This window comes from Labrus mixtus, chromosome 12 (genome assembly GCF_963584025.1).
Source record: "Labrus mixtus chromosome 12, fLabMix1.1, whole genome shotgun sequence".
Lineage (NCBI taxonomy): Eukaryota > Metazoa > Chordata > Actinopteri > Labriformes > Labridae > Labrus > Labrus mixtus.
The window spans coordinates 11,085,192-11,112,635 of NC_083623.1; the positions used below are offsets into that span (position 1 = coordinate 11,085,192).

The 27,444-nt window shown below is 38.8% G+C and overlaps 1 protein-coding gene across 1 annotated transcript in view; it reads left to right on the forward strand.

Moving 5' to 3' along the window:
* The window catches only part of otofa (otoferlin a), an 85,253-nt gene that overhangs the window by 15,441 nt on the left and 42,368 nt on the right, over nucleotides 1-27,444 (forward strand). The window contains exons 3-5 of the mRNA XM_061051956.1: nucleotides 6,574-6,662; nucleotides 15,526-15,625; nucleotides 17,920-18,119. Of these exons, the coding sequence (XP_060907939.1) occupies nucleotides 6,574-6,662; nucleotides 15,526-15,625; nucleotides 17,920-18,119 (389 nt within the window). The remainder of the gene's footprint in view (nucleotides 1-6,573; nucleotides 6,663-15,525; nucleotides 15,626-17,919; nucleotides 18,120-27,444) is intronic.

Consider the following 27,444-nt stretch of genomic DNA (forward strand, 5'->3'; position numbering starts at 1 on the left):
CGTCAGTCAGTGTTAGAGACACAATCTCTGCTTGACAGCTCCAAGTCTCCATTGTGCAGAGATGTAGTAAAAAGGACCGAAAACCCAGTGGAACTTAATATTCACATTTGGGTTTTTTTTTTTCTTAAAGCTCCTGTGAGGAGTTTTTAGCTGCAAATGAAAGAGACTGAAATTAATATTGTTGCCTCTATGAAAAGTAAACAAGACCATCAAGAAAAAGACTGTTTATTTCCATGTAGGTATTTTATAAACTTGTATTTCCTGCTGAAGTGTAAGTGTCAGACAATGAAACAAATAGCATGCTACAGAAAAATATTTTTTTTTCACATGAGCAATTCAATTTGAGTAGCACATTTAAAATGAAGAATCATGAGATTTTTTTTCTTAAGGCATGCTTCTAGTTTACATGACTGTTTGGTTTCATCAGGCTTCACTGATGATACATATTATTGGGTATCGTCTAAATAACAATGCAAATTGATTGAGTGTTTCCTCACAATATTGTCATGATTTGGTCTGTTTAATTTTGTTTTTCACAGTTTAGATGTATTTATCTTTTAGGTCTCATTCTTCCTTGGTGTTTCCCCCTATGTTCTAGTGTGTCTTGATGTTTCATTTTTGAGTTCAACAGTGTCTTCAGTGTTTCATGTATTTATTTTGTAGTTGTCCTCAGTGTTTCTTGTCTTTTGTTCATTCCTGCCTCTGTGTGTTTCCCTCCAGTGTGATTGCCCTCATTGTCTTCACCTGTGCCATTAGTCTCACCTGTGTTTGATTACCCCTGTGTCTATTTAGTCTCTGTGTTTCTTCCCTTTTGTGTCAGATCATTGTCGTATGTTGGTCCTTGTCAGATTTAAGTTTTGCTCGTGCTCCTGTGATTCCCTTTGTTACGTTTTGGTTTTTGTTGAGTAGTAAATCTTGTTTTTGACTTTTTGTTTAAATATATATTTTTAGTTGTTCTGCACTTGGGTCGTCCTCCCTTGTTTTCTCACAATCGAGGCAAATACTACCTAAAGGAAGCATATATAAAGTGAAGAGAATTGGTCCAAGCACTGAACCTTGTGGAACTCCATGGCTAGCTTTGGTGTGCATAGAGGCACCATTGACAGCTTGAGTAGAAATGGGACTTTCTTTCTCTCCCCTCCATGGCCGACATTACACATGATACAGATGTGTCAGTTGAAAATAACAACAGTGTCTGCAGTCTCTTCAGAGAGTCAGGAGCAAATGAGGTCAGCTGACTTTCAATAATAAAGAAACATATGAACTTTGATAATTAATAAGTAACAGATCAACAGATGTGTGTCCTGCTCTGCAAATATATTGAACAGCGATACAAACAAACAATATACCTGATTGAGGTCAATCCCACTCCCTAGCTCATAACTGGCTAGTTTGCCCAGCTCCACATAGAAACCAATTGAAAGCAAATTCAAGTCTGACTGTGTCATTAGAGGTACATCAAAGCTAAATGAGAAGTCAGCACTTGACTGCACAGTCCTGAGCAGAGATCGAATCAGCTACAATACTTAAAGTGTCCTCTTAGGATCACACTTTGATTAAACATTATATAAGCTTTGTTCCAATGGACTTAAAGGTCCAATATGTAAAATATCTACTAAATTATATCTTACCATGTAATCAGACATTAAAGGTTCTATATGTAACTTTTTACTTGTATAAATCGTTTTTTGTCGCCCATTAATAAGCGAACGGTTAACTGATGTGAAAAAGTAGATGCTCACTGTCTATCTGTGTTGCCTGTATAAAACTTTTACCTGGGTCGTATTTTCCGCGAAATCTCCAGGAAGTGATGTTATATGCATGTTTTCGACGACCTCCTCACTCCGCTTACGGTAACAGTACAAATTCCCGCACACTCCCGCTACAGCCAGAGGCCGCCTTCCACACACTTCTATCCGCCCTAGGAGCTCTCCAAGGCGGACAAACTCATCACACACTCCCGCTCTCAGCCAGTGCCTGCTGAGACTGTCGTTTGTAGGATGGAGAATTAATCTAATATGGAATCTGTTAGTACAAATAAACGATCGGCCTCAAGCACAACACAGACTCCTTCACAGACTTTCACATGTGTATGACCACTTACCTCCTCTGTAAACATTATGCCGGTAAATATCCAGTGTTTCGCGGCCGATGATGATGCTCGTTTGTGTACGTACGAGCAAGTATGATGAGCACGCGAGGGAGAGCGAGCAACAGGTTACTGGTGCAGTTCGCCTAACGGCCTGCGGTGTCACTACAAACGCAGTATTTTTGAAAGTTACATATAGCTCCTTTAAGCAAACATGCCATGTTGAAGTGATGGCTTCTCTGACAACAGTGCAGCAGTCCTCCTCCTAAGTTTAGATTTCGGTGCAGAATAGTTTGTTTTTCCAGGCAAACCAACAGATGTTGCAGCGATGGAAGGGGGCAAGCAAAATGGTTCAAAAGCCTTGACATTTTCTTAAAAGCTCCATGACCAGAAACGTGGTAAAATAAGGATAAATATTGGAGATATTTAAAAAATGGAGAGAGGTTAAAACACCCGAGCCCGAACACAGAAGCTTCCTTGCCCGCGACATGGCAACCTGCATGCACATCGATTCTAGGCAGGTGGGGGGAGACATCTCTCTCCAATGTTTTCAAATTTGGACTGTTGAACCAACTTCAACAATAGACACGTAGTGTCTGAGTTACATATTGCTCCTTTAACTAAAGTGTTTAGGTCAAATTAAGTCCATGGTTGGAAGTTACCAATTGTAGAGTAAGCCCTTTTTTTAAACAAAGAAGTGCTGTGGAGTTTGAAACACAGGCGTTCTCTTGGCAGGAAGCTCAAAGACAGTCTTGAGTTGTTTTTTTGGAGCAAAGCCCATTCGAGGGAGTTGCATTCAGGGAAACTTAACCTTTACTGCATTGGTTTTGGCCTTTAATGTTTTTCTCTTCCATAGTCTCCCACATTAAGAAAAGCTGTTAAAAGAGTTAATATTTCATACTTTAATCTAGCTAATGCATAACTTCAAAAGGGTACTTTTATATTAAGATACTGAAAAACAATCTCCTCAAGTGGTGCCTATTGTGTTTGAAAGGCGCATAAAGGAATGATCAATATGTTGTTTATTTTCTCTCCAGACTTGTGTAGCCCCTTTTACATTATTATAAAGAAGAAATCGATTTTTTCTTTTTTTTACATTTTATTAAAGGAGACAAGAAATTTAAAACATTAGATTAAGAGGGATCTTCTGAGACTTTGTGATTTTTTGCTCCACTGCTTCAATTATTGACTTTGGTAAATTTTGTTTAGCCTAAAGGTTAACCCCACTCACAAATGTCACCACCATTGGGATTTTAAACACTTAATCTATCAACATTTAATCTATTGCCTATGCAAGGCTATCTGCTGACTTGCGTTACAATATTCCGATAGAGCTTTTTTTTTTATCTGAGTAACCATGGCATCACTGACTCAAACATAAAGCCATGATGTTCTTTGTCATTATGTCCATAAAAACTTTCATTCACTTTGTTTCATATAAGTGCATGCAGCCATTCAGCAGGTTAATGTAGCATGTCATTGTGTTCTTAATGTGTTTGGCTCTATATTGCTCAGAGACAGCAGATGAAAATGAGAAATCGGGCTAATTCACAGAATAATCACGTTCTGGATTATGTCTGAATTTGCCTATTTTGTTCTTTGTACAATTCTATAAACAAAACTAGAGTAAATCCAGTAATGTCATTACATAACATGAACATCAGCTACAAAGAAGCAATAGGAATTTGGCAGGGTTAGAGTACAGAAACACAAGAACTCTTAAAGTTCACATGTTTTCAAATGAATGTATTTATAACTGTGTCAAAATGTGCCTGTTGAACATTAAAATTAGATTGAAAAGACAGAAGAGGACACACCACTAAGTCTTAATAAAAAAGTGGCAGATATTGTGCACAAATTAGTGCATAAAAAATCATCAGAATGCAGTAAAAGAAATGTTAGGTGCTAAAAATGTTCTTGGGGAGACCTCCAGAGCCCCCTTCACCTTATGGTGCCAACTACTGAATGGCAAATATTTAACTTTTTCATAAAGACATGGTTCAGATAGTCATAACGTGTGAACTCAGTAATCTATCAATAGGATAATTGGTTTGGTTGTTCTGGTCAGTAACTTGCTAAATAGTAATCTTCCCTCTCTTCTGAATAATTAAACAGTACAAACGTAGGAAAATTTGATTTTGGATATTTTGTTCCTGGATAAAAGAAAGAAAAATAAATATATATGAGAACAGACAAATGTGAACATTTTGTTGTATAGAACTGTCCTGAACCTTCCTCTGACAAAAATAGCACCTTTGAACATACAGGTATTGTTTGATAGTTTGTAATCTAGGAGAAAAACATATATATATATATTTTAATTTGTACACAGCTGGATCACGCACTAAACTGTTCCTCCTCCCTACTTTAATGGATTCTCTACCACTTATTTGTTTGCACTGTGTGGGTATTTAAACCTCTGTAAGCACTTTTGTCCGTCATGCTGGCTCTGAAGGCGTTTGGGCAACATAAACAGCTTACTCCTTCTTGTTGTGGATTCCTATACGTGTGTTATTGGAGAGATAAGAAGCCTTAGTCTTTGTAAAAGAGAATACAAAAGCAAAGAGATATTATGCATTGAAGTTAACAAGACTGTGAGCAGAAGCTTAAAGTTGGTTTGTGTTTCTTTGAAGTGAAGGAAAAAGGAAAACGTGTTCCTGCACCATACCATACGTGTTTTGTATTATCTGAGCAGGCATGGATTAAGCTATGTGCTCTTTTTACTCTGAGGAAATTAATGTGGCTTTGGAGAGGTGGATGAAAGAAACACAATCATGTTTGCCGTGGTATGGATGTTTCATTTAAGCTACATTCCCTTATATGCTCTGGTTTGTGTATTTTGGGTGTCATTTCCTCTATTAGCTTTGCGCTCTATCATCCATGAAACATTAACATCATGCTGGGGCCTCTTTCTCATCCTCTTTCTGGGCCATTCAAAAACACTGAAGGGGATTTAGTTGTAAATGAGATGCGTTATGGCTGTGTTAGCCATAACTTCAGCCAATGACCATCATTCTGAGGGTGTTTTGCAGGCGGAATTTGACAGTGAAGCTGGCTAAGAAAGAGGCAGCGCTGCTGGTCGTGCCTGGCTGAAGGCTTGGAAGAGAATGCACAGACTGCAGGGCCTCAGGGCAGAAGAGTGATGGTTTATAACAGCGCGCACACACACAAACACACACATGTACGCAGATCCTTGAAGGCGATCTTAGTAGGAGCAGGTGGGAACCCCAGGATTTGGTAATGAGACCATCCTGATGGATTGTTTTGCCTCACAAACTGCAGTGTATCCCTCATTGAGAGGCACACATCAGCAGGGGGGGGAATGAGTTTTAAATCACCAGAGAAACCACCCACCCACACGGCCTCTTTCCCAAGATACTGTTATGCAGAGGAGAGGGCAAACATGTGATTTACAGAATGTGAATCAATAAATGAACTCATCATGTTCATAAACTTTATTTAATTTTGAATAAATCGTTGAAGATTGGGTTGTATATGGTTCCCCCTACTTTAAACTCATCTATCATATCATACTTCTCCAAACAGGATCCATTTTACAGCCTCACATCTTCAAGTGAAGTAATGAAGCCGCATCGACAAATTACTATACTTGATGCTTCAAGCGCAGTAATAACAAGTTGTCTCGCTATTGGACTGATCTCTACACTAATTACTGCTGTGAAAAGACAGTGGAAGTATCACACTGAGCATCTGAACAGCCAGGCAGAGCAGGTTGGTGAAGACATTATCAAGGACATTTTGGCTGAATGATTGTAAACAAAGATGTTTAGCATTTTTGAAAAACTGTTATTCCAGTGCTGATTTAATTTCAAAATGCCCATGGACGGTTATCCTTCAGATATCTTTTCACAGACTCAAAATATTTCTCTCAAGGACATCAAACCCCTCTATAAGAATCATTTAAAGTAAGTCATTATAGTTTGACTGGCTTTGGCTCGCCCAAAAAGCTTTTTTTACCTCAATCAGTACTATAAAGTGAGATGTTTTATGGTGATAGATGAACTATTGTAATGTTTTAATTATTTCACAGCAGTACAGCTATAGCTTATAGGAATTCAAGGATAATGAAAAGAAATGAACGCTGCCATGTGACCTTAAATCTTTTTTATGGAGTGTTTATATTTAAAGTAGAGACAGTCTATCTGATAAACCATGATCATTTAATTTCAGGAGAGATGAAACAGACGTCTTTATCTTTTTATCTGATCACTTGAAGAGACATGGTCAGCGATGATAACTGTGCGGGCTTTTTTTACACCTGGGCGGTACAACCATGTTATATTCTTTTTACCACTATTCCACGACATGTCCCTTCTCCCCCTGGCCACACAACCCCTCCTGTTTGCCCCTCCATGGTCAGTGCGACCCACAGTCGTCTGGCAACAGAACTCAGATCTGCAGTATCATCCAATCTTTACAACAAGGAATAAACCCGTCGTATCCTCTTTTTTTTCTGTTTTCAGACATTTCGATGGCCCATTGCCAGCAGGCTTGATGGAAACGAGATGCTGGAGATCCAAGTGTACAACTACAGCAAAGTGTTTTCCAACAGGTAAGAAGTGCCTCTGCTCCCAGCTTGTCTTTAAACCACATTCACTGTACCACACCGAGCAGCATTTCAGAGTAAACTGTTTGCTGTTCAACAAGTCATCTGCTTTCCTGTCACAGCCTGTGACCAATTGAGTCTGTCACATAGCGCGTGTTTCTCAGATTAAGGAGAATAAGCTTGTATTCCCTGAGAGCTTGTTCTAAATTGGCTCAATTGTTCTGTGTAACAGACTGCAAACCACAAAGCTGGAGGTAATGAAACCGCGCTAGATGCTCGGTAACAGGCACATTTGTCCCTTTAAACTCTCCAGACAATCAGATCATGTAAAACAAACAGGGTGAAACTCGATCCACATGTTAAATGTGCCAAAGCTGTAATTATTGCAGTGTTTAAATTACACTGGCTTGACAAGTTTTAAAAAATCTTGCTGTCAGGGTTATTATAATTTAACTGAAACAGATCGAAAGCTAAGGAGGATTTATTTAAATTATGAACAATTTATATCTCTTATATTAACGACCAATGTCCTCTTGAGCGTGCGCTGATACTCCGATCTCCCTCAAGCACCCTACTCAGCACCCTACTTAGCACCCCACTTGCAATGAGTCACTTGTGATGAGGCCATGTGGAAGCTAGTAAATTATTTTCCCTCTACTCTCTCTTTTTTGTGTCTCCTCATCTCCTTTGAGGTGTATTTAGCCCTTCATGCTTTCAGTTTGATGTGACCCTGACTGAAAAAAACAACAACCCTGAGCCTGGCTGTGCCTTTCTGTCTCTGATGTCTGAAACAAATCCAATCACATCGTTACAGCTGCTCATTTTAAATGGACAACCGGTTGATGTGTCCAGATTGGAGACACATTATGTCACCCACACGGCCATTAAGGCCTAATATGCTTGAGTATGTATGTAGGTGTTAATATGTTTTATGTATAGTGTGTGTCTTTGTCTTTTATCTGTTTGACCTCTCTCCCATGTGTGGATGCAGTTGTTGGTGAATGAGTGTATTGCAGATGGTGACACATTCAATTACAATGAAAAGTCAGAGCTAAATGCTGGGGACAGGTGTGCAGACAGGTGTGCAGACAGATGTTATATCAGTTTTACTTCAAGGCCGGCCTCACTGTCACCGTGATTTTCTGGTGTCACTCTGTGGGAGAGGGACAGAAACAGGACAGGAGTTTCACTGCCACCTTCTGTCAGCTCGGTGCTTTTAACAAGCAGAAGGGCTTTTGTTTTGTTAATGTTAAATAACTAAACAACTATTGCACTGACTGAGATTAACCACTTAAAAATGTAGGAAATTCTCTTACTTCAACTAAGGTTGATTTTTGTTCACAAAATATTCAAACAGTCCATCTATTCTATTACCTGAATTGTCACAGAAATTCATGGTTCCCAGATGATGCGTTTTCAGATCATTGGAAATTTCCTCACTTTTCATCTTATAACAAACAAATAATGAATTATTTAGTGAAATATCCACCTCACAGCTAATCCATTAATTGGAATTAAAGTACAGCCGTTGATGCTACCCGATGGATGAATAAATGAGATGCAGCATGAGATTCACTCATTGATTTTCTGTAAAACATGTCCAATGCTTTAGTTTATTATGAAATATCTGACTAATTGCGTTCTTATCTCAATAATATGAACCTTGAGTTTAATGAGAATTGGAAAATGTTGGCATGCCAACTACAGTAAGACACACAGGAAGATGACAGCCCATTCTGAATCTTGTTTACAAAGCTCTGACTGGGGATGTGTTGCTTTTTTTTAAACCAGCTGTCAAAAAGTTGCAGAGCTTTTTTAGCTAACAATGGCGAAGCTGTCAACTGTAAATATGTAAATAACATTGCAGTTGTATCCTCATATATTATGGATTCCCACTTTTAGGGATTTATAGAGAAAATAAGCACAAAAACAAAGGAGGAAACTAAACGCATTTAATGAGAAAAGCTGTAACCTCTCACTGCTTTATAACACCGTAACCTCAAATATGTTCACTTGCATGCAAAGACACTCACACAGACACAGCCAAACACACAAACACAAAGCAGCACACATTTAAGTGAGTAAATAATTCAAGGGGAGTCATAGGCTTGTGTTGCTCTCGCACCTGCTCCATATGTCCACATCCAACATCATTACTAAGGGAACTGATCTGCTTCATCACTGCAGGCACAAACACACTGTAAGGCCAGTGTGTCACACCCTGCAACCACAAGTGCGATCACATTACCACAACACAAAGAGAAAGCAATGATGCATGATGGTCTCTTGGCCGTAGAGGCATATAGATCTTGTTTTTATTATCTGTTTTCCCCCCTGCGGCTGAGAGATATGCTTTTATATTCTGAATGCTGTGGAGTGTACTGTGTGCGAGTTACTGAGCACTGGACCAAAGAGGAAGTTAAACAACTGTATGATCCAACTTGAGGTCAGTGACTCACAAAGGGGTCCTTGGAGGAATATCAGGGGTCCTTGGAGTGGATTTGGAATTTCAAGTGGCATTTTTTAAATATACTTTGCAGCAAGCTCAGAGCAAGATACACATCTCATCGTGTCCCAACTGATGATATTTCTTGTTCAGATGCATCAAATGTTGTCAACAAGGCAGTTATGACATACTATCACATTTATTTTTTGCTACTGTGAGACAAGACACACCGTTGTTAGGCGGTATTGTTGGCTCTCAGGTCTGATGGGAAATATTCCGACTGGAAAATCATAAAAATCCTATTTCTTCACCCCAAAAAAAGAAGCGGCATTGAATCAAGAATTATGATTTCAAAATGTAATTTTGAATTGGATGTGAACTCGTAGATCTTTTCTAGTCTTCTTAATTCTCAGACAGCTCCCACATTCACACACTGATGGCAGTGGCTTCTACGTAAAGTACTATTCCAGTCATATTCATCCACATGCTGCCTGGAGTAATTTGGGGTTGGTGTCTTGCCCAAGGACACTTCGACGTCTGACCACAGGAGCTGGGGATCCAACCACAAATCCTGCAGCAACTTACCCTACCACTAAGCCACAGGCTGTGGAATATGATCACGGATTTAAGAATCTAAAATTGAAAGTTGGGAGAAAAGTTCAGATAAATGTATGTTTCTTAAAGACTTTAAAAATAAGGAACTGTCTCGCTGTCGAAGCTCAGTCATCTCTGGAACATGGTTGACATCACCCATGGTATGCGGTTCAGCTATAGGGTACAGCTGGCTGTCTGCAAAGTTTGGGGGCATGATTGGGGCTGGGGAGTCAGTTATTGTGGGTTTTATTTTTTAACATTTTGTGTAATGTTTAATTTCATTAAAAACGTAATTTGTGAAATCGCAAAGAACATCCTGCAGCTGTTCGTTCAATGATGTGGTGTTGTATGAGATGAATGACGATGAGGTGTTGACGCTGCAGCTTGCTGATTCTTTGTCCACCCTTCTGCAAAACCTACTATTAAACAAGGTAAGAATGGATTTCATTCTGATTGTTTGTGGTATTATCTTGTCAGTCTTGAATACTAAAAAAGTGTTTCTTCTGACCTTGCTCTGCCGGCAGAATCAACAATATATCAATAAGAAATACAGTACTGTATACACTTTAAAAACTGGTGGCATACAGGCTCTGGTTTCTTTGAACAGCATGAAACTCAGTAACACTTTTGACCAAGTTTGCTTTTCAGAAATCAAGACATAAAGTTTCAATACATTGGACTGTTTTCCATTTTATCTTTAAATTGGATTTGGTGTCGATAAGACGGGTTTGCAATTCATGCCTCTGCTAGAATTGATCCCCTCTCTCTTCTGCTGACTTCGGCACAAAAATAAAACCCCTTTTATTTCTTTCATGACGTTTCATTTATTTATACAGTTTTTATTAGTAGCAGAAGGACTCAGACTGGAAAAAATGGCTTTTCTTACTTATAAAGAACATGTCCCCTTCACATACATGACCACACCACTCAATCATTTATTGCTTAGTCTGAAAGCCAGCAAACATAAACCTGCTACCAGGTTGAATTTTATCATGACTTTCTCATGCCTAAAAATAGGAATGAACAGCACAGTTTATTTGAGCAGTGGTCCCATAATACCCTGTAGTCCGTCCTCCACTCTCACCCACACTGAGCTATCACAAAAAAACTATTTCATTGAATTCTCTCTGTAAAGGATTCATGGTTCCCAGAGCAACATTCTGTGTGTTTGGTATTTTACATTTCCTTCTTTAGTGCCACCTGCAGGTAAAAGTAGCCACATAGTCCTGTAATTGTCTCAACATTTACTAGATGGATTAACACAAAGTCTTACACAGACATTCATGATTTTGCTGATTATGCATCTTTTTGCCTGAGTTTCCTTTAATGTCACTATGAGCTTCAACTGTGTGGTGGTTGGAGACAAGTCTGTGACTACTAAACATGTTTACATTAAATTGCCCCAAGAACTGCAAATGTAATGACATTCCTATCAGAGTTATGTTGTGTTAAATTGTAGGATATTGTGAGCATGCTAACAAACTAAACCTGCAATATGATCATGGTAAAATTATACTTCAGTAGAATCAACATGCTCTAGCTCGTAGAACTGCTGTGCCCCTAGCATCACAGAGCAGCTACAGCTTGGATTATGTGTTTATGTATATAGACAGAGAGAAAGACTGGAGGATTGAGTACTTCAATGTGCATCACATTTTTTGTAGGGCAGCACTTGGCAGAGGCTTCTCCGAATCACACACAGCCACACAGCTGTCAGCGGTAACATTTCCATTTCACACTGTCCTCTTGCAGAGTTACAAGCAGCTATGGTGGATTACTGAAACCCTGAGGACAACTTTGTTTGACTTGAAATAATATTTTACATTTTAAAGTTGTGTTCTGCTCCTCAAATTCACCTGAGTCAGAGATTTTCGTCTCAGTCATGCAACCCATTTACAAAAAGAAATGTAAAGCTCACAAAGAAGAAGAAAGAAGAGGGAAAGAAGCTCTGAATTATGGAGCAGATAGAAAGTAAATTGTTTGCAGAACGTCAATCAATAATGAATGCCGCCTTTTGAAGTGTTAAATGTAAGCCTGAATATGATATGCCCTGGTCAACTCAATTATTCAGTACTTGTACACTCGTTACAATGGCTTAAGGGAAATGACAGAACATTTTCTCTTCTAACTAGTCCTGAACACATTGATCACCAGTGTCTGTGGAAGAAAATAATGGATTATTCACTGTGGTGGGTTAGTAGTCTTGCAGATATTGATCAGAGGTGAAGCAGTTAAAAGTAATCCTCAAAGAAAGCCACTGCTATCCTTACCGACTTTTATTCTTGAGTCACGTCAAGCCTGTGAAGTTGAATTGAAGGAGCAATCCAGCAGGGAGCCTCACCTACATCGAGAAAGCATCTGCCAGCGCCTGAGGGGAGGGAGATCTCTTAGAGTCTAAATCTACTTCATCATTATGTTATAAAGCTCTGCTGACAAATGTAGCCTCAATTTTTACTGCAAGTTGAATTCATCAACACCACCTCCAGAGAATTGAAAAAGTGTTGATGAGGACGCAGATAGAGAGAAAGAGAGACACATTAGAAAAGGCCTTTGCTCAAGAAAATGTCTCAAAATTACGTCATTGAGAGAAAAGCCCAAAAGCGATCCACAAATGCAGAATCAAGCATATTTATTTCCAATTCTCGAAAATATATTTACAAATACACGTTTATTTATACAAATTAGTTTATTAATTTGTATGTCACGTTTTTATATTTGTATATTTCTATTTGTATATTTGTAAATGCATGCATATTTATACATATCATTTCGATATGTATCAATCTTTTTGAGACAATTCTATCTCCATAGTTTTGTTTGTTGCATAAAATAACAAATGAAGAAGGGATACCGCTGGCCTACTTTTTTCACTTTCTATGTAAGTTTAATATATGCAAAGATAAACCCCTTTTAGGCATGAAGATATTTGACGTCCCAGTAGGCAGTTCTCAGGTATATTTCTTTTCAAAAAAGTTTGGTCTGAAAATGTTTATTGGATTGGAAACTTAAATTGGAATGATGTACTGGCAACCAGTTCAGGGTGAATATCAAAGACCTGTGTGGATTAGCAGCAGGCAGTGCGGGCAGTGGAGTTCATTCTACTTTAATGATTAGATCTCTGTTCCCAGTAGTGAACCATTTGGAACGATTTTCAAACTATCAGTTGCAGTAAGAAACGCTGAGGATTAGAAATCCTCTGTACAATTAATCTAGGCAGAGTGAACGAATAACAGCAGGTGATAACCAGCAGAGACTCTATTAGCTCACTGCTTAATGAGCCTTTGTTGTTCTCTTGTGTATTTAAATTTGATAAGATAGTATTTGTTGTCTTTTCATGCTGAGTTGCAGATGTGCTTGTGCATGAGTATAGATGGTTTTATGTACTGTACTCATTCTCAACTGTCTGTCAATATCAGAAGTCTGGTTGAGAAGCTTGCATTGTTTCCTGCAATCCCTGTGGACCACTTCTGTCTGTACGTGTGTGTGTATGTGTGTGTGTGTGTGTGTGTGTGTGTGTGTGCATGTTCTTGTGGGAAAGTGTGTGTCTGTGCAAAGTGGTAACCTATTGATTTGTTTTTCTCATTGGATCATATAATCTCTCCTTGTGAACTCATATTTAGTCAAATGATTTCATGTCTGTTCTAAGAACAGTATTCCTGTTATCTTATTATCTGAATTTCCTTTAAGTCACGTGTGTTAAAATAAAAAAAACACCACCGTACATGCTGTCCACATGTCACTAAGGAGGTAGTTGTCATTTCAGTAGAAATGGCATATCCCTGTGGCTCAGTGTGGGCTGTGCTAGAAGGTATTTGTCTTTGTGAGACTGATTGCTCTGCTAACAACACGATGTTTTGGGGGCAACTGTAAATTATTCACCAGCTCTAATTGGCCAGCTGAATGGGGACTCTACTGGGTTTCTACCCACCATTATGTCCCACGAAGGATTCTTGGGCAAGATATAAATAAACTCTATGTATAATGATCTCATAATCAACAACAGCAATTAAATCTCCTCTATGTTGTTGTGTTTCCAACTGTGAAAGAGTTCCCTCAACATAAACAAACCATTCATTTAAACCCAAATCCCTTATTTTTACGAAGCCAATCAAAGTCTTTCTATGTGATGTTATAGGACCACTGAACTCAGTGATGCATAAAGAAGGGAAAAGGATCACCAGAGACCTCAAACAACCCAAACTGTTCTGCCTGCTAGTTCAAAGTCATTTGACAACTTATGAAATGTGTACAATTGCAAAGTCATTTGAGGGTTATAAATAAATATATTGGGCATGGGGGGGGGTGGAGCTGTAGCTTGGGTTATACTGTATACTGTCATAATGCTCTGCTAACCAAAAGTAAACAAGCAGCATGGAAGGATGGCGGAGCAGTTTTGCTCTATTTTATTGTAGAGAATTGCGATAACATTTTACGTACAGTATACTGCGTCAGTTTAAATTAGCATAAAACCACTTGACTGTAGCTGTGTATAACCATCACAGGCATGTGGACTTTAACCTGCAAGGCGGACCAAAGGCTGGCAGTGTTTGCGCTGCTAATGTTTGCCACACTCATTAAAACAATTTGAGGTTGTTTCCCCGCAAACTACATGATCCAGTGTTGAGCTGTGTCTAAAAGAAATGTGCTCATTTTTGTGTGTTTTCTCAGTGTTTTCTTAACTTTAGACTAATCTACTCGTTTAAATTTGTATCAAATCAACAGAGAATTATTTTGCTACAAACATTCCAGTTAATAAATCCCCCTGTAGGAGGGACTTTGGCTGGTGATTGGCAAACATCTTATCATTTCAGTGGATCTTGCGACACTTACATTTTTGTTAATTATGTCGCCTACATCTGACTAGTCTTTTCAAGGCAAAGTTTGAAACAAAGAAGAATGAAATGCAAAGTATGCTGGGTATGTTGGCATTTTCTGTTAGTGTGTTTGGTGAATGCGTGGAGTTTGAAGTCTGCTACCATTATGTTACCTGTCCTTGAGGGCTAAAGAGAAGTGGCTGAGAATTGCTGCTGGCAGTGGCTACTGAAATGTGTTGAGAGCTTTGGAGATTTAGCTCTCTTCTTTCTAGAGTCTTTGACCTCAGTGCTGTAACACACCATAACCAGTGGCTGAAAGCAGCTAAAGCTATTGAGTGGAGAATTGATCCTCAGCCGGACTAGACACTTTGTCAATATTAGCAACTGTCATGTTACAGGGACTCTTTTTATTAAGTTTTTATATGTGAATATGTTTTTGAAATGCTTGGATGTTCCATAAAAAGTGTTGTATTTACATGTATTGCCCTTTTCAAACATGTTTTTTAGATGATAAATATGAACAATCAAAGACAGCTAAGTGTAGGTACAAGGACAAACAACGTGTGTGTGTGTGTGTGTGTGTGTGTGTGTTTGTGTGTGTGTGTGTGATTAAACTGCCACCTACTTCCTTTAAATTGCTTTAAGGAGGGGCATACTGTAGTGAGCAGGCGACAAAGGCAATGAGACACTTTCTCAATATCTGTCACGGCACATAGCCGTCTGCAGTCTTCACACAGCGGTCTATTCATGACTCTTTCACTGATACTCACTCACTGCACACTGTGAGACAGAGTGGGGGAGAACAGATGCTCACAGTGAAGGAAAAAAAAGTACAACTTGTCAGTATGTGTTTGTGTCACAGAAAAAAAGTAGTGTGTGTGACAATGAGTAAAATGTCAGCAGATTGACATGCATGGGTGGCAGAGGAGAAACAAAACGGCACGTACTGATGTGATGCTGTGTATTGATGTAACTGGACAATAAGATGATCTTTGTATGTGTTTGTTTCCTGCAGACTGGTGGGGACCTTCTCCATGGTACTTCAGAAGGTGGCTGAGGAGGGACACCTGGAGCTCACGGACACACTCATTGATGATAACAACACGTCAATAAAGGTGAAGCTGAATGCTGCTCTCTTGTTGGATTGCCAGCTATTTACAGACCAGAAATATTTAAAACAACGTACTGCTAAAACTTACATATCATATATCACACTCCCTGTGAACCAGTGGAGAATATAGCCCAAACCTGATAGCAATAGGGTACTGTTGTTCTTTTAGCTTACACAAAATTGGGACTACAACGGAACTGACTTGTGAGCATAATTAATGTGATGGATAAGGGGTTTGTGTTCAAATTAGAAAGAAATGAAATTGTTTTTTAAGTTTAAGCTCAAGTTTTCAATGTCATATAGATTAACAATGATTAAACCGTTATAGTGTGGCAATGCTATTTAACCATGAAGCTTTGTTGCTATATAGCTGCTAGATTTGATTTAGTTGTTTTTTTGTGAGGATTTTCAGCTTGATGACTTAATAGACAGATGATGTTAAAATGATAATAAATGTTTCTTTTATAGGTTGTTGCATTGCTCTGTGGTTGCCGAAAAATAGTTTAATGCAAATGTTAAAACAGCGGCAAGTTGCATGTTGCCCAGAGCTCGTAAATGATAGATGAATAGCTCAAACGTTGTCTTTGAATCCTCAATGAATACATTAGAACAAACTTTGGCTTCATAGAAATAAAGTGTTCAAATTTTGAGTGGAAGTCAAACGCTTTCTAGAACAACAAAAAATGTCAGAATGATGTGTATGGTGCACAAGAAACACAGAGTGTGGAGTTTGTAATATCCATAAAACCTTAATGAACTGAGCTAGAACAAGATAATAAAACATATTTATGTGAGAAAGGGTTTGAAATGTGCGTTTTTAACCTTCGGGCTTATTGAAGGAAAATGAGGTGGGGGGGGGGGGGGTACCTTTCTGCAGTAGAACTGAAATTAATCTTTCCAGACAGCAAAATGTATTTTGTATAGAGCAACAATAAATAGAGAAATCAATCTACTCAGGCACCTGTAGCAATGACAATAAGAGGCCTTTAAAAGCAATGCTGTTTAAAACCTGCACAACTACAAGGATGTGACAGACATACAACTGTCTCTTAGCAATATCAGCACATTAGGACCATGTGAAATTGAAAGCAGTAGAATAGTAAGTATGAGTGGGAACTTCTGGAGGTTCTTCAGCACCATGGGGTGCAGAATCATGTCAGTAGAGCTGGGAGTGCTGATTTGATGTCTCGAAGATGACACAGAGCTTACTGGTGCTTTAAGGCTTACACACACACACACACATACACACTTGAACTCACACACTGACATGTGTGCCGGTGGACTCACATGGACATACTTGAAATTAAGAGAATTTCAGTACAGTACATCCCTGCAGGAAGAAACTGCTGAAACTAAATCCGACATCACCTGAGAGCAAGACTTTTACTTACAACCGCACTGGTGTGGTTGCCATAGTGACAAATCCAACTCCTTGTGGACTACACTGATTTGCCTTGCAGGGATTTGAAGAAGACACAGAGAGAAAGAGAGAGAGAGAGAGAGAGAGCTGAAGGGAGGAAGGGTTGAATGAGAGCCCTGTGTGTATTTTCTCCTCATCTGTCTTTGTCAGTAGAATAAATTGGATATCTAGTAATAAAGATGAAATCAATGCCAGGAGGATAATATTTGTCCAAACACAAGTCTCCAGAATACACCGAAGACAAACTGCAGTGTCACTGTTGTTTCTGGTCTGGATTAAACCAACACCCACTGTCAACCTGAGATCCCCAGGCAAATACCAAGCAGAGGGGACGATTTATCCCACTGTGAAGAGAATGTTACTCACTTAAGGAGCTTTTTCTAAACATAATTAAATGACCACAGGTAGTCTATTTATTATAAATGTGTTCAAATGTCAGTACAAAGGAAATACAGATTTTACATACAAAAGCATGTACTCTACATTAACCAATTATAGGGGATATAATTCTGTTTTCAGATGTGCCATCCTCCCTCTATCGGCTATAAAACACATTTACTCAAATACAGAGAAAAAAAACTCCTCAAAGTCACGGTTAACGCATAACGCTGATGATAAAAACAACAAATAAAATAACAGTTATTTCACTAATACTATATGTGCTCTGTGATACTGATGTGCTTTGAGCTACTACCAGCTAGTTAAAGTACCAGTGACAATGCTATCATGCTAATATTCACAATGTCTCCCTAGTTTACGACTCTATCCAGAGACAGGACTCTCTCTAATAAAGGCATAAAAAATGTTAATTATCTTTTCTACAGTGTAAAGGTTTATTCATTTTTGTCATTTGCATCTGCTTTTGTTCCTTGTTTAAGACCAGTGTTACCATAGAGATCAAATACCAGTCCATGGATGGAACAGTGGGAGTATGGAGTGACGGAGAGTTCCTGGATGTTCCTGATGACCGTGACGGGATGTTTGCCTTTGAAACAGACAGCCTACTGTCAGGACAGAGCCACGGATCAGGAACTTCTCCCGGAAGATCCCTACAGGGATCCATACCTACATTCAGGAAGTGAGTCAAACATACAATCTGTCACAATATCTCCAAGAAATCAGTGGATTGAGCTGTGAACTATGACTGATTTTGTGTTGTTAACACAAAATGTTAGTAAGAGATTGTTTACAGTAACAGTATGACTGGGGCACATGAATGAGAAAAGATCTTTGGATGTGTTTAAGTTGTCACATGGATCCATTATTCACATCCTGATGAGACTCCATACTGCTATACGTTGCTGTAAGATTTATCCTAAGTCAATCTAAAGCCTGCAACATGATGTTGAATCAGAGGACAGAGTTGATCTGTAAACAGGTTGGTGTGTGAAGGGAGCTTTAAGTTATGTGAAAAATAACATGTATCCCAGAAGTTTTTATTTGATACTTGCTATAAAACAACAATGTGTTTTAGTATATGTTCTCATAGTTTTCCCATCAGACCGACTTTCATTCGTCAGATGAACTCAAACTTGAGTAGATATTCACTCTTTGAACAGATTTCTCTAGAGGTGTTTGGGAAAACCTATTTTATTTAAGTTAATTTATAAAACACTTTGTGGCTCCAGAGGGAGCAGCCGCTCTGTGATGTCTTAAACGTAACCCATCTTATTCAGACATGTTGACTTAATGGATTAACATTATCATCTCTTATATGTTGTACAAAGAAACACACTGGATTGCTAAATAAAAAAAATTAAAAATGAATTCACTGCTAGGCTGCCATTATTATATACATTTTATTAGACCTGCTGTTCGAAAAGCTCCAGCAACACTTGTATTATGAAGATGAACTGTATAACCTTTGTTAGACCCTTTCACTCTTCATGCACCTTGGTAGTTAGTGAAGTTGGGCCAGAAAATCCCTCTCTGCCTCTTCATTATTGTGTACACTGATGTACTGTGGGTAGTGATGTGAAATGGTTGCTTTGTTCTTCTTTCCCTACTTGAGCGTCGTCCGTTTAGTTATTTTCCATTTAAATCCAAGCACAAAATGTAGACATCTAGTGCTTTTCTTTGTACAACATACATATTACAAAAAACAATGTTAATCCAATAAGGTCAACATGTCTTTATATGTGGGGGTCACTTTAAAAAAAATGCCTCAGGATTTCAGTTTAGTTCGGGACAGGAGAGTACAAGTACAAAAAAGAAAAAGAAAAGAAAAACTGTTGAGATGAAACCTTGTTATCACTTACAATAACATTCACATTCACATGCATCATATCTGTACGTAGGTAATAATAGACAGGTAATCCCCGGCTGTAATAGGTTCTATTGATTTAGTGTGAACAAACTGTTTGACCCTCTCCCTCTCAGGCCTTCTTTTGCGGTTTGCTTGTTGTGCTTTTGCTGAATACTATGTGAAATAATCTGTGGGCGGTATTGATTTCCATTGAGACGACTGTAATGCCAGACCCTGAAGTCCATATCATACTGCGTGTTAAATAAGTGTGTGAAAAGTTGTTTTAGTGCCAGAATTAATGCCGTTGTGTAAATGTTTTGGTTCTAATCGTTGATATTGAAGCCCTGGGTTTGGCCTGTTTTACTGCATGAAATTACAAAACTGTTCAAGGTCTGCCGACAAGACACTCGATACAGCCGGAGGAAAACGAGAAAAGTTGACTAATCTAAGTTTTACAGCATCCCACGGGGGTTATGTAACAGATACAGTATTTGGATTTGGTCGGCAAAGAAAAAAGTATGCTATGTTGTGGAGAAATGCTGTAAAAATGTTCAATAAGAGTGGGGCAGAGTAGTTACCAAACTCCCCAAGCTAAAAGTTATATTGAGCCGTCTGTGTGCCTGATTTTCATTCTCCATCTTGAAAACATCCATTATCATTTCCTCACCTTTTTTTCAGGTGTGCAATCCCCTGCCCATGCTGAACCTGTCGTCTCTCTGCCGCCATTGCAAAGAGCTGTCAGTCAGACTTTGTTAGGGCTGCCTTTGGGCTTTTGTGGAGGGAAAAAAAAGTGAACAAGTTGCTGGGAAAAAAACCAATAACTTCGCCTTCAACAAATCCACTTGTAATCTGTCTCTCACTGCTGTTGGCCAGACTGATGGGCGTGTGAAAAGATTTTAATAGCCTTGCCACTTTTCATCCAAACCCTTTATATCCCCAATAACCAGCTGCTCATTTTATCTCCAGCTGAGTGCTTTTCAGAATTCAACATACTAGAGATGTCTTATTGTGGCCTGAATTCTGACAAACCAGTGTTAAATGTTCTTTTTACGCTAATGAAGCATTAATGAGATTATAATCAGGGTTGACTCTCTCTTCTGCTCCAGGGAAGATGAGGAGAAGAATAGCAACAGAATGTCATAAACAGTTTAGCCTGTAGGTATTTTTCTGATGCCCTTTCCGTTTGTCTGATTTTGCTACCTTTGTGTTTGTGGTTTTGTATGCCTCTTTAACCTCTTTCAGATGCAATTCTCCAAAGCAGTGTCACCCTGTTAATAATCATCCCTTTCTAAATTAAACACACTTGACAACCTCATGGGGAGCGATGCCTCCCTCTCGGGTAATATGGTAATAGCTAAAAGAATTTGAAAGGGTTGTCAACCACTGTCAAAAGTTGTTCTGAGACGTAACACTGAAAGCTTTTTGAGGAGACATCGTGCATTCCTAAAACTCTTGAGAAACATGCAGCACAACGTCTGCGGCAATGCATAGTTCCCATGCAATATATATGCTCTGGGTTTTCTTATGAATACAGAGTATAGAGAAGAACAAACAGAAGAACTGTCACACATAGAGCTCAGCCCACCACTGTCAATTGCTGTTATATCACCTCCAGCTTTAAGGTCATGTATGCTGCTACCAGGAGGCTTTGTACTCACCCCAGTTTTCAGTGGCGATTGAATTTCATTATAACTTCACCGTATAACCGCAGCAGAGTGTAGGTGGCTGGTTAAGGCATATCGGTTCCTCCTTACGCCCTGAATTAGGTGAAATTGCATCGAGGTTGACGGTCCCACTGCTACCACCTCGTCATTCTGCAGCCTCTGCCTCTCTCCACATCATCTCCGGGGCCTTCGGGATGATTTATAGCAGCAACCATGAAACATTTTGTGTTATCTGCAGCACCACAGTAAATGGGCTTTGCAGGGGTTTTTGTTATTCCTGATAAATAAATCACCTTCTGCATGTTTTTACTGCCTGTGAAGCAGATCTGCTGAATAGTGCATGTAGAGAAGCCGGGGCGTCCAGACAACGGATTTAAGGCTCCAATTGTCATGATGACAATGATCTGTTGACATCAAATACTCGCTAAAAGAAGAAAAGTAATTAGATGAAACAGGCTTATAATTTGGAGTATGATCATATGCTATAGGCTAATGCAACAGGGTTTCTTTTCTGCACTCAAACATTGCTGTAAATAATCATTGTGTTTATGCAGCCTGTTTCAATATGCATGATTCATTTGCACAACATAAAAGCGGCACTCAGGAGACAGTTCAGCCCGAGCACAGCGGCAGTAAAAAAAAAAGATAATATACTGAAACAAGCGTTGATTTATTTATGATGTTTTCTTTTGCCAGGTATGTGGTTCATTTGTCTATCAAAGTGAATTGACGCGTCTTCAAAGTCTTCTCTGGCATCTGACATGGTGATGATGATGTGCTGGTGCTGTGTAGTCTTTTATCTCAATTGTCTTGATCTCAGTGGGTTCTGCACGCTGAAGCACTGACTCCCTGTGGAACAATCATAACACCAGATATGTCAGCTATTACAGAAACAAATCATCTGTATACGGTCTATTAATGTGAATTATTGATTGTATTCCTTTACTCTAACATTTAGATGGTCAAAATATGATCAGAATTCTGCCCACTCAGCTGTTTTCATATCTGTTGTCTTGACTCTGTGGGCTCGTTTAGAAAAGATCTTCCGAGCTCACTAAGTTTTGTTGCAGCTGATATTCATCACTTAATTAGTGTTTCCTTACATACTGATGCTGTCAAACTTTCCATACAGCAATTATGTATGAAACACTGAAATATTTTCATATTTTGAACTGGGCTGTACACTTTTTTTTAAAATTCTGATGTAAAAATGAGCATTTTAGGGCTCTAATGGGGATTCCTTAGATTTTTGGTGCCAGCCTTAAGTGGACACTCGGGGAATACTCAGCAGTTTTTTACACTTATGCATTCATTTTTCAACACCAGAGGTTGCAACGTGGTATTTTGATGTTAAAGCCAGATTTTAGGTACTGTATCTTGCTGGCCGAGAAAATGTTTTCTCTGTGAGTCGACTTGTGTTTTACATGGAACCTTGAATATGCACTTTATAACTATATTTACCTTATTGTCATTAAAGGATAAAGAAAATCATTTTTGTCTTTGAACAAAATGTAATCACACAAGTTACAGTATATGAAGAGGACACTTAAGTAAAGATGCAGTGCTCATTTGTGTATTCCTTTTTTTGCGCTATTGTCCAAATTAGACAATATTTTTTATTCCGAAATGAATATGTTCTGCTGCTAGGATAATAGAAGCTTTATTTTCAAACTTTTTACACTTGAATATTATAAAGCAGCCTTTTGGATGAGGATTAATGCTGTGTTTGACTTAATAAAGCGAGGGTAGCCCATTCATTTCAGAAGCATTATTTTATATTGAACCACCATATGAGGAGCGGTCTAAAAGTAAATCACAGTTTGGGCACATATACAAGGACTGTGACTGTGTGATAATACTCTAGTATTATATCCCTCTCAGTGCTTATGGATACAAGTTGGGGCTTCTGTAATGAAGCAGGGATAACTTTATTTGTCATATCACGCCTGGCATTTGATTCGTTGAGGAATCTAAAGAGGGTTGTAGAGCAGACACCTCACAAGCCGACAGTAGCTTCACTGCGAGGAGATGATGTGAAACTGGAACACAAATAAAACTGTGCAGGCAACAACATAGCAGTCAGCTGCAACAAATCACACATGCAGCTACAACTTAAGAAGGAGGGCACGGTGATGAAGGAAGCACTACAGAATCTAACAGCAAAATCCATAAGTTTTGCCCTCAAAATCACAAGATCCCTCTCTTGAATTAAAATATAACAGCGTGTGTTCAAGTTTGAAAGAAGAGCTGAAAGAAAAGGCTGAATGTTTGTTCATTTCGATTTTGAAATCAAGCTTGACTGTGCTGTTCTCACCAAAGACGCCTGATCCCAGCTTTAATGTTGTCTTGGGTAACATCGACTGAGGTTGTCAGAGTGTAAACATCCCCCAATTCAATAAAAGCAGGACACAGCTGCTAACTTTAATTAAAGTCTGATAACATCCAGGAACAGCCTCCACACAGTGAGGAATAAACCCACAGTGGATGTCAATACTGGATGGTATAGTTTTTTTTTTAAAGTAACCTGTTCTCACTAACTACTGGAGTTGATTTCCATTCATCTTTGAAGTAAAGCCACTTTGTTAATGTAGCTTATAAATCTGTTAGCCGCACATTCTAATGTTTCTGATCTAGTGAGAGTAACATTTTATCTTTCTAAATACTTTGGGTCTTTCGTTTGAATTTGGAAGAGCGAAAAAAAACAGTCCTAAACCTCTTGGCCTGGACTCTACCTGGACTGCGTATACCAGCGGATAAATCAAAATTGTGATAGACGGGGCGCCAGTGGCCTAGTGGTTGGTGCGCATGCCCCATGTGCAGAGCTTGTGGTCCTCAGTGTTGACGGCCCGGTTTTGGATCCGGCCTGTGGCTCCTTTCCCGCATGTCATTCCCCACTCTCTCTCTCTCTCTCCCCAATTTCTGACTCTGTCCAATCTCTAAAATGAAGCCCAATTATATTAACCTTAAAAAGATAAAAAAAATTGTAGCAGACCTGCTTTGCCTGGAGGCGGTATGCTCTGTGGTTGGAGAATTAGTTTTAACATGATAAGAGGTCCAGTGAGTCATTAAAACACCTCTGCTGTTGAAAACGACCTTTAATTGTTTTTTACCTGCAGAACCAGATTGTATTTCTACCTGTAAAACTCAGATATGTAAAGTAGGTGTTCCTTTAGTTTCCAGCATTGTTATTGTCAAATATAAATCAGAGGCAGTTTCCCGACACATTGATATATATTTTTTTGTACTCTGATGCAAACTGTAAGCTTTCACTTGAAGCACTGTTAGCACTTGTCACAAGATGATGAATTTTCAGATCAGTGAGTCGAGGCTTTGCTGACACATCGCATTTAAGAACGCTTTTCAGAGTCCAGTTTTGTGAGAGACGTCCCGACAAGTTGCTTACTAAGGGGAAAACCTCATCAAAGCTGTTATTTTTCCTTATCGGTTCTTCATGCTAGCTTTCAGTTCATCTGAAGGATGTATTGTGTTTTTCTCTTCGGCTGTGACAGACGCTGATTGAAGCATTTTCCTTTAGAATTTCTGACATCCCAGTGTTTCTCTGTGTGTAGCTGTGCTCCCTCAAGGGACTGCTCCGAGTTCGTCAGCTCTGCTTTTGTCTTTTGCTGTGGCTTGCAGTGGTTCTTTCTCTCAGCCTGTGTGATACTCGGTCATGTTTATTTGATCACTGAGTGTGTAAGCACCTCTCTCTTTTTCTGTTTCATGCCCTGATGTGGGGAGCAGACGATGACGACATGAAGACATGCCTCTGGGGGTAAATCCCAGTTTTGTCCCAGATAGGAGTTGTATACTAGGTTACAGGAGGTTTAACAGGAGCTGTGCTGCTCATTAGTGATGAAAGAAATGTCTTGTGTCTGATGTAGGTAATCGGCTTCAACTACATACATGTTCACACAACGTTAACACACTGCTGTAAATGTTCTTTCGACTTGTCTCTTACCAATACAGTAAAATAAATTCCCTAAAGTATCACACAGACGCAGAGAACAAATGAACATTTCATCCTGGACAACCTTTGAAGCACACTGAATGAAAGTATTCTGTCCAGAGCGTTAATTCCAGCCCAGTTGATGCAATAACTGAATGAAAAATGCAAGGATGCTATTTGGAGTGAATATAAAAAATGTAAAAGAAAGTCGTGTTCCTCAAAAAGAAAAGGATAAAGAGAAAACAGTTGTGTAATGAACGTTCTCATACTCCTTTTCTCACCGTTTTACTTCTCTATTTTTGTTCCTTCTTTTTGTAGATGATTTAAAATGCACACAAACATAACATAAAATATGAAAGTCTATTTACTCCAGATAAACAAAGATTTTTTTTTTTAAATATTTTGTTTGCTGTATGTAGGCCATGAAGGCTAGAAGCACTCTTTTTTTTTAAATTTTGGTAGGAAATAGAAGTTGCATAAGCTTCTATGTGACACTAATGAGGGTAAAATTATTAGCAAACACTTGCAAGAACACAAGCAAAGAATATCAATGAACCCCTCCTGTAGGCAAATGAAGCAGCTGCAGGAACCCACTCCAAAAAGAGATGTCAATACCACAGTGGTAAATGATATTGATGTTTGATTTTGTCCGTTAGCGCCACATTAAAGTCGAGGTCGCATTGCAGTCGAAGTGGAAGGTTGGAAAAGTTTAACTTGGTGCTCCGAGCAGCAGAAGAAGAAATCTGCCAGAGAGAGAGAGAGAGAGAGAGAGAGAGAGAGAGAGAGAGAGTTTTCAGTTAGTCCTCAGGAAAGACAGTTCTGGTTTCATGAGAGTTTTTATTCCCCACCTGTGTTATCGGGTTCAGCTGATCTCTGTCTGGCTCTGGTCCAGTGGATCCTTGAAACCCTGCAACATCCGCATCCAGTCTATGTATGTGAGAGAAGGAGAGGAGTCATCTCATTGAACTCCATTCAGCAGCGTACCCAGAGCAGAACGTACAATATATGTCAATGAATTATTGATCGCTGGCAGGCTTTTTTTTTGTATCCTCTCTTTAGTAATTTATTTTCATCGGGAGTCTGTACAGTCGTTTAAAAAGTCCAGCGCACTTATGAAAACACAGTCAAATGTACCAGAGCAGCAGCAAGTGAAGAAAACGCTCCATAACATACCATAATAAGATAAAAGATAAAATACAAGGAACAGTTTTTAAGCTTCGAGCAAATAATTCATGCTTAACATATTTCCAGTACAGATGAGAGACAAGAGTGTGTCGCTGAAGTTTTTCTGTAAGTAATTGAAAGTGTAAATGCAGTTCAGTAGTAACAACAATTAAAGAAATAGGAGATTCATACAAGGCGTAATTGGAACCAAATCTACAAAAGTTAAACCAAAGCCATGGTAGAAGGAGTCTGCAGAGCAACAAGACGCCTGTAGTCGTACATTTATAGACTGACATACTAACAACAATTTCCCTCATAATAGGAAACAATAGCCAGAGGGAAAAACACAAATAGATATCACTTGAAACAATCTTGAGAGCTGAAATTTCAAATAAAAACAGTAATATACAGTCCAATTTTAAACAACAAACAAAGCTCATCAAGACTGCGCTGAGCTTAATTCATCAGATTCAGATCATAACCATAATCGAGTCAGAAAACTGTCACACTGGATTTTTGTTTCTTTTTGTCGCAAACAAAGAAATCATGAAAAGTACTCAAGAGGTGTAGACAAACCGCCTGCAAAGCCTCTGCTCATGACATTTACGTCTAAATTAATTCATACACTAACACAAATTAGAAGAACTTTGCTTTTTTTCTCTCATTTTACTCTAAATGTCAAACTTTGAAACAGATAACGTATACACTATTCAAATGATTGGTTCTCCAGGTTAGCAGCAAATATACTTGGTGAAATACTTGGTGTTTATAAAGGGTTATAAATATTCTGCTCCAATAGTCTGGATGTAACAGTGTAAATCTATAGCTTTAAGTAGCTAGTATGAAGGCTGGATAATCTGACACTGAACTATAAAAGCCAAGACCTTTTAAGAAAATGAGTTACCTAAACAAACTTATATTCAATAATAGTGTTGAGGCTGTAAATAAGAGATTTCAGTAGTTGCTCAGTCACAACAATGAAAAATGGCAGATGTACAGTAATTCTTTACATGATTCATGATGTTCCCGATAGGAATATGGCACACTGATATTCTGTCTCACCTTCTGTATGAAATGTAAGAACAGGAAATCTGGGGGCATCAGTGTATCAGTGTTCCTCCACTGAGCCAGCAGTGAGCTGAATCAACATCTGTGTAAATGAGGGAGACGGCTTGAAGGGCCGCCGTGTTACAATTTTTTTATGACAGTGTAACGCAACTTCTTGGATGATGTTGATTATCCTCAGTTGTCTTGTCGTTAACTATAACACTAAACATACTTAATTAAAGATATATCTTCGGGTGTGGGTAAGTAAAAGCACGGGGACAACTTCTGCTGTGCGTCTCATACTTTTAATGTCCGTCCATAACAGAGCATGACATAT